The sequence below is a fragment of the Lepidochelys kempii genome, chromosome 19 (assembly GCF_965140285.1).
Source record: "Lepidochelys kempii isolate rLepKem1 chromosome 19, rLepKem1.hap1, whole genome shotgun sequence".
In the NCBI taxonomy this organism is placed as follows: domain Eukaryota; kingdom Metazoa; phylum Chordata; order Testudines; family Cheloniidae; genus Lepidochelys; species Lepidochelys kempii.
In genome coordinates this window covers 11,167,049-11,175,476 of record NC_136398.1, presented here as the reverse complement: position 1 = coordinate 11,175,476, position 8,428 = coordinate 11,167,049, and the positions used below count along the sequence as shown (strand labels likewise).

At 45.3% G+C, this 8,428-nt stretch overlaps 1 protein-coding gene across 1 annotated transcript; it reads left to right on the top strand.

Annotated features, from left to right (window-relative positions):
* Nucleotides 1–3,856: 3,856 nt before the first annotated feature.
* Nucleotides 3,857–5,809, top strand: LOC140900585 (heat shock 70 kDa protein 1A). The gene has a single exon (XM_073318090.1). It carries the CDS (start codon nucleotides 3,857–3,859, stop codon nucleotides 5,807–5,809), a length of 1,953 nt encoding a protein of 650 aa, XP_073174191.1.
* Nucleotides 5,810–8,428: the final 2,619 nt, after the last annotated feature.

The window sequence follows — 8,428 nt, the reverse complement described above, 5'->3', positions numbered from 1 at the left end:
AGGGGGGAGCAGATAGGAGGAGTTGGGGGTAAATGCGGGGGAGGAGACGCACAAGGTGGGGTTTGAAGTGCTACCATAATGCAGGCAGTACCACTGGAGGTGGGGGAGGGCAGACGCAATGGGGAGAGCTGTGTGAGAGGCAGTGTGGACGGAGACCTGGGGGCAGAGGAGAGGGAAGTTGATGGGTGTAGATACATCAAAGGCAGAAGGAAAGTGGGTCTGAGAAAAAGAGAAGGGAGAAAGGGAGGCAGGATTCTGCATGTGAAAACCCCTGAGACTCGGGCTTTCTTTGTGATGGGAATTCCAGCAATTGATGGCTAGCTGCCAAAGTAGCTGCACATCTGCCAGCCTGAAACAAAGCAAACTGCAGTTTGCCACTGGTGTGAAGTCTGGGTAAGAAGGCCCAGCGTTGCCAATTGCAACTTTCTTTGTCTGCACTAAAAGTTTGCACAGGGTGTAGCTTCAACAATTGCTGGGGAATCAGGACATATTGGACCATATGAACTGGAACCATAAACTCACTGAACATTACATCTCACCAAATGAGGGTAAATCCATCCTTATTATCATATCCACTCATACTCCACACCTGAACATAGCCATTATATGAACAACATACCCTCATATCTCAATGTCTGTACTTTGACCCCCAATCGGGGATATTGCAGATTATGTATTCCTTACACCACCCGATCCTAACCGAACTTCACACCCCTTGATAATCTGTACGTTATTCCCTGATAATCAGAAACTTCTACGCTTAAACTCTGTACCATTTTTTTTAATTTTAACATCATCTTAATAAAATTATTAAATCTGACCTTAGAAATTCTAATTACTAAAGTAGTACAAGGACAAATCATTACAATGTGTAAATGCTTTTAATTTAATAATAAAAATTAACCAGCAAGAATATGCCATTTTGATGGATGTAGATCAGGTGTTGTGAATTTAAATTTGGCCCAAAATATTTTTTTTTCAAAAGAAAGCTTTTATAAAACTGAAAGACCCATTAGAAATTTTTCTAATTTTAAGACTTCAGAGAAAGCAGTTTTTAAATGAATAAATGTTCCCCTGTAGTGTTTGAAACCTAAAATTTTGCATCACTTAATAATCTGAAAGTGAAACTGGTTTATTTGAGTATCATTGCCCTCCCTGACAGAAATGTAAAAACCAAAGTGCCATGTAGGTTGGGTTTTAAAAATTCTTTCTGAGGATCTAAAGTATTATGAGTAACAGCTGTAAAAAAAATGACTTATGATCATCTTGACAAAGAATGCACAATACTTTTGTCTGATTCTTGGGTTCCATATTTCAAGTTTGCACATAGTTGCATAATTTCCTACTGCTCTCCACTCCAGTGAGGGATACCTGAAACTTTTGGAGAATTGAAGTTTCACTACACTTTATAAAATACTAGTAAATGTTCTTTAGCATATTTTATGGACGTAGTGAAAATGAAATTTGAGGGCCTCACTGCAATGCTCTGGTCTTGAATCTTTCCTATGAAGGGGTGGGGAGAAACCGTTGTGATTTAGGCTGTGTCTACACTGCCACTTTCAGCACTAAAACTTTTGTCGTTCAGGTAAAGCTACCACCGCTTGTTTGGGCTGGGTTTTTTTAATCGCCGGGAGAGCTCTAAGGTGGGTAGTGTAGACATACCCTCTGTGGGAAGTAGGTGTGCAGATTAGGAAGGTCCTGTTGTATTTAGCTATCTCAATGACTAGTTTAACTACCAGATAATTACACAGTGTGGAGGAGCAATAATGAAACTTGTCGCTTTACAGAGAATGATAAAGCTTGACTGGAGATTCTCGACTGGGAAAAGTTACTATCATGGCTAAAACAAGAGGCAGAGCAGAGATCTCTTAAAAGACTGGCAGAGGAAGCCGGAGACAATGATATTTTTCCAACCCCTCACTGATAAACACAGTGACTCTCCATAGGGAGCAGGGGCTCATGTAGATGTAGGGGAACATGACTGTCCAGCTTGCTGGAACATGGCACGACCTGCAAAAATGTAAAGACTAAAACTGGCTTGATGCAAGGAATAAAGGACTTGACTAGAAAAGCTGCATGGCAATACAGAATGAAGTCCGCCAAACCTCATGACCTGGCTGAGGAAACGGGTGTCCTGTTCTTTGCCGTACTCTTTGTCACAGCGGCTATAATCACTAAAGAAAAATGTTTGATCAGCTGAATGGCAGTGTTCACAAAGGTGCCATGCTGCTGTTGCTGCAGGAAATTCAATAAGAAGCATTCAAAAGTGCCTTTGCTTCACGGGTCTCCCAGTGCAACTCCACAAGGAGAATATTCAGGCTTGTTTATTATCTTGCAAATCCTGGTAGGCTTGTTTCAGATCTCCCCAGGGTGGCCAGCGTGCAACAGTGGATGGCTTGGCTGTTGGATGAAAGGACCATTTGGTCCTTATCGGAGCCAAAATTCTTGAGTGGATGGCTCACATGACGTATGAAAAATGTTGTTATGGTGGAGCTCCCCCCCAGCTCACCTGAAACTGGATTGGAACCAATATCAACCTAAAAGTGAAAGGCTCTGTAATTCATTTCCCTCAACCACCCACAAGCCAGCCAGCCTTCCTAAACTGGGGCCAGATTGGAACTGGTGCTGTAATAACCCTCTGTCCCATTCCATAGAGTCTGTTTTTGGAAGTTTATGACCAACAGCTTGAAGAGTAAATTGTTTGGAGGTTTGGGGAGTACAAGAAGCTGCCAAAGAAAGCTTGAGTCAGCTTCTGTTCCCTTTCGCATTGTAGGGTTTTTCAATAGCCCGTTAGTTGCTTCTGTAAGTTTTATGAACAGATATTTCCAGTTTCTGACTCTCCTTGTGTCCAGTGCTTTGTGAATAATTAACTTGCTTTTTGCAAGTCATAAAAAATGTTTCCCAGAGATCATCATTCAGTGCTGAAATGCAGCCACCTCTGGGCTGAAGTGTGGTAGCTGTTAATCACACAGCAAAGCTGCACAAAGATTACTCACCCAGCAAAAGTGCAGCTGCCTCTGGGGTGGGGCATGGCATGGTGTGCAACCGTTTAGTGCAAGGAGAAAATCCAATCCAGTTGAAATTTAGGGAGAAAGAATGGAGTTAGCTGGCTTGGGCTAGACACGTTAGCAAACTCCATCATCCTAATACTCTGACCTCCAGACTGGAATGTGTCTGGTTGAAAAGATCCCATGGCATTTCTCTCAAGAGTATGAGTATTAAAACCCTAGATCAAGTCTTTCAAAAGTGACTAGTGAGGTGCACAACTTGAGGAACCTTAAAGGGGCCTGGTTTTCAGAAAGTGCTGAGCTACTTGCTTATGATGCTTTGATCGACACGTTTCAATCTGGGGGCTAGTCTGGATTTATTTCTGGAAAGCTGGTCTTGTTAAGGAATTGAGTTAGGATTTAGGGACTTGAGCAACCCACTTTCCCACCTCATCATGATCATATGCCAACCCTCGTGATGGGATGGTTGTTAAGATAATCAAGAGAACACTCCATGGTAGGTAAAGTGGACATAGTTTCTGCTGTTATTGGCTGAAGGCCTTCAACTGTATTGTGACATGTCTGTTGTGAGGTCATCAAGGCGTATGCAGGGGCTGCAGACTGCATTGATCAAGAGAGGCAGCAGGAGGAAGAGCTGCCACTCCCAGCACAGCTGAGTGGGAAGGGACCCAGGGCGTGGGGTACCACCAGCCCTGCTGAGGAGAACCTGATGCACTCGCCCTGAGGTTACTCGCCCTGTTGAGGGAAACCTGAATCAAAGAAGGGCTTACCACCAGCTCTGCTGAGGGGAACTTTATGAGAGGTTACCAGCCTATGAAGAGAATCCCTCTTGGGCAGAGTGTAACGTCATGGAGAAGAATTCACCCAAGCCTGCTCTGAAACACCCAGCAATTGGTATTGACTTGGGCACCACTAAATCCTGCGTGGGCCTCTTCCGAGACGGCAAGGTGGAAATAATTGGCAACAACCAGGGCATCCGCACCACGCCCAGCTGTGTTGCCTTCACTGAGACAGGGAGGTTGATAGGGGATGAGGCAAAGAACCAGGCAGCCCTCAACTCTCCTAACATCATATTCAGTGCCAAGCGCTTGATTGGCCGAACATCTGAGGACCCTGTTGTGCAGGCAGATGCGGAGTTCTGGCCCTTCCAGATAGTGAAAGCTGAAGGGAAGCCCCAGGTGCAGGTGTCATACAAGGGAAAGGAGAAGGTTTTCTACCCAGAGGAGATTTCTGCTATGGTGCTGGGTAACTTGAAGGAGATGGCTGAGGACTACCTGGGCCATCCCATCACCCATGCCATTGTTACTGTACCAGCCCACTTCAATGACTCCCAGCGCCAGGCCACCAAAGATGCTGGGGCAATCGCCGGCCTCAATGTGCTGAGGATCCTCAGTGAGACTACAGCCGCCGCCCTCGCCTACAGCCTAGACAACCCTAGCAATGGAGAACACAATGTGCTTATCTTTGACCTGGGTGGAGGAACCTTCAATGTCTCCGTCCTCACCATTGACGGGGGCATCCTCGAGGTGAAGGCCACCTCTGGGGACACCCATCTGGGAGGGGATGATTTTGACAACTGCCTGGTGAGCTTCTTCATAGACGAATTCCTAAAGAAACATCAGGAGAACATCAGCAAGGACAGAAAGGCCGTGTGGAGGCTCAGGAGGGCCTGCGAGGCAGCCAAGCGCACCCTGTCCTCCAACATCAAAGCCAGTATCGACTTGTACTGCCTGTACAAAGGGATCGATTTCCACGCAGACATCACCCGGGCCCAGTTCGAGGAGCTGTGTGCCGACCTCTTCCGAGGGACCCTGAAGCCCGTGGAGAGGGCGCTGCAGGATGCAAAGCTGAGCCAGGCCCAGATCCATGATGTAGTTCTGGTGGGCGCCTCCACCCGCATCCCCAAGATCCAGGAGCTGCTGCAGGATTTCTTCGGCAGCCGGCAGCTGAACAAAAGCCTGAACCCGGATGAAGCTGTTGCCTATGGGGCCGCTGTTCAAGCCGCCATCCTGATCGGAGAGAGGTCAGAGGTCACAAGGGGCCTGCTTGCCCTGGATGTGGTGTCCATGTCTCTGGGAATTGAGACAGACGCAGGGAAGATGCACACCCTGATCAGACGCAACACTGCCATCCCCACGGTGGTAACTCGGACCTTCACCACCTTCGATGACCATCAGCCTGACCTGCTCATCCGTGCCTATGAAGGGGAGAGAGCTACTGCCAAGGAGAACCACCTGCTTGGCCATTTCCTTTTGAATGGCATTTCCCCCGCCCCCCGTGGCATGGTCTTGGTGGAGGCGACCTTCTATATTAACGCAGATGGTATCCTGACTGTGTTTGCCCTGGACAAAGTCGCCGGCAATGCCAACCCCATTGCTGTGACTGCCAACAAGGGGCGACTGAGCAGAGAGGAGATACAGAAGTTAGCGGCAGAGGCTGAGAAATACCAAGCTGAGGACAGGGCACAGAAATGGAAATTGGCCACCAAGAACTACCTTCAGTCCTGCGCTTTCAGTGTGAAGCGGACCTCGGAAGATATCCTTAACTACTTCACCTTGCAGGCGAAGAAGAAGGTGATGGAGAAATGTCAGTTGGCCTTCTCCTGGCTGAGTCCAACTGGATGGTTGAAGAGGAGGAGGTCAGGCCCTATGAAAATGGTCTCGGGGAACTCCCTCCCAGGACTTAAACGCCTAAGTAACAGCACCACGGGCATCAGCAGAACAAAACCAAGCAAGTTCGTGGTCACCACTTGCAGCTGGACTTTCCAGTTTACCCAAACTACCACTGTGATCTACCCATAGGAAGTCCTAGCAGGGACCAAGGAAGCTAGGCTTGCTGGTTGCTGTTGATTTACCTGGATTTACCATCTGATATAGCCAATTCATAATTGGGACCCTTTCATGAATTACAACCATCGGCCTCAATAAATTCTGCCTCTCATACATGTCTGTACAGGTGCATTTACTAATTATTGGGCAAATAGCATGCTCCACGGAGTGTATGCCACAGATGTATTTGGGCTGCGATGTTTAAAGGAACCTAAGAGAGTTAGGTGCCAAATCCCATTGAACTTCACTGGGAGTTGGGCACCTAACTTCCTTAAACTCCTTCCAAAATATAGCCTTGGCGTCACAGTCTGTCAATTGTACAGGGACTTTTGAACAGGTTTGTGTGTTTAATGTAGAACCTATAGAAAATGTCTCGTTTCCAAAGGATAACCTAGACATTTCCAAATTTTAGGGAGAGATTCTAGTCTGTTATGCTAGGGTAAATCTGAAATGACTCCACTGAAGCTAGCTGAGTAACGAGCAGATTCTGATCTCAGTTACACTGGGGTAAATCTGAAGTAACTCCAGTTAAGTCAAAATAGTTAGGTACAGATTCTGATCTGCTACCCAGATGTAAATCTGTATTGACTCTGGAGATACATGTCTTTTCAGATATATCCCCTTTTAGTTGTCTCCTCTGCAATCTAAACAGCCTATATCTCTTATAAACCGATTGAGTCTGTCCAGGCCTCCAAAACAATTCCTTAGCTACTTACCTTTGGATCCCTTCAGTTTCTACCATAATACGCCAAAATTACTAGGTCTGGGGAAAATGTTTGCTATGAAAAAGGAAAAAAACCCACAAAACTTGTCAACTCACCCGTATGTTCTGTGACAAATACAAAACTCATACCTTCAAAGAAAGGCTGAGATTAATGATCCTCTAAAAGCCAAAATAGTTTTTTAGTGACGGCAGTCAAGGGAATAAAAGACCTGGAAATCTGGGTTCCCAAGATACTTTGCAAATACAGCCTGCACTCTGCATTATTCCTGCAGAGCCATCATTGCTCTCTGTAGAACATGAATTCAAGCTTGCATCCTGCTGTGAATGAGGAAAGAGCTCATTTCAGAATCATCACAGCAAATGGTAAAATAACGTAAAGCGGTCTAACAGAGCGTGAAACGAGGCAAGGAAATACTATGCTGCCCTCTGCTGGGTGGAATCCTAACCCCGAAAGAAGATCCATCTCTCAAGTGGTGAAGGCCTGTTCTTTAAAGGAGGAAGATGGGCTGAGGCATGACTCTCATGCTTTCCAGCGTGGGGACTAGGACCCTGGTGTTGTCAGCTCTAAATGACAGCCCTCTACTGCTTGAGCTACACGAAAATTCTTATAGCTGGTGAAGAGAGAAGGTCACATAGGCCTTGTCAATGTACAAGGTGTACTATACCAGGACAGTTAAAATGATACAATCCCTGCTCACCTCCAGTGTGGATGCAGTTATACCAGCATAAAGGTGTCTTATACTAGTAGAGCTTATTGGTGCTCGGAAAGAGGAATGCTGTTCTGGTAGAAATACACTTATACCTGCTTCTACACTAGAGGTTGTACTGATAGAACGATCAGTTAAAAAGCATACCTTGAACCAGCCAAGTACAAAAACTGTTTTAGACCTAGTTTCTCTTGGGGCCATTTGGTCTGGTGTCCAGGAGGACACAGGACAGGTTATGGACTAACCCACAGATGAGAGCTAGTTCAGGTTCTTGATGGAGGGGCTGGGATACCTCCATCCAGAGATTAATGCCAGAAGAAAGTCAAGTCTTTCTCCATGAAGAAGAGAAAAGGACTCAGCTGTCTCAGTTCCCAAGATAACTGCACCTGTGACTGGAACAGAGCAAATAACTGAGTTGTTTTAGTTTGGGGTTTGAATCAAAAAATCCAGGTGGAAAAAATATTTTCGGTTTGCTTTGAACCTTTTTCATTTAGGGTGTTTTTCACCCTTTTAAAAAATTTCTTTCTTTCTTTCTTTCAAATTATCTGAATTTCAAAACAAAGCACTGTTTTGAAATTAAAAGTTGCAACGTTTAGTTTTAAAACGGCAGAAATAAACCATTTAGATGTTTTCAGCTCTTTTCCGGCCAAATCTATTCGCTGAATTCAACCTGAATTTGTGATGCGTTTCAGTGGCCTAAAAATGTATTTTTTGGTGTATTTACTATTCACTGAAAATGTATGGCCCAGCTCTACTTCTGACCCCTTTGTGGCCTTCTTGAGGGCTGTGATGCTGGCAGACCAGGTCATGTCAGAGGGTATTCAGGCCAATTCACTTGTTTATTAGTATAGATCAAAGTGATCGTTAAATGGGGAAGTGTATAGGGTCTTTAAACTTCATGAAAACAAGTGGAATGTTACTTGCATTGTTTCCACTTATCTGTATCCTGTTGTAATTCAATAACAAACATTTACACTATGTATACCCCGTAACTAAATAACCCATCAAATGCAAATGAGTTTTGTGGAATGCAAATGAAGCAAAGGCTAATTTCAAAGCAAGTAGCCATTGTGTGTGATGACTGGAGGTCAGAGACTCTAAATAAGTGCATTCCTCACTCACCTTTATCAAAGGAAAACACACATGAGTAGTGTCCCTGTC

Excerpts from the sequence above, each read along its gene's own strand:
- LOC140900585 (XM_073318090.1), top strand. The coding sequence starts at position 3,857 with ATGGAGAAGAATTCACCCAAGCCTGCTCTGAAACACCCAGCAATTGGT.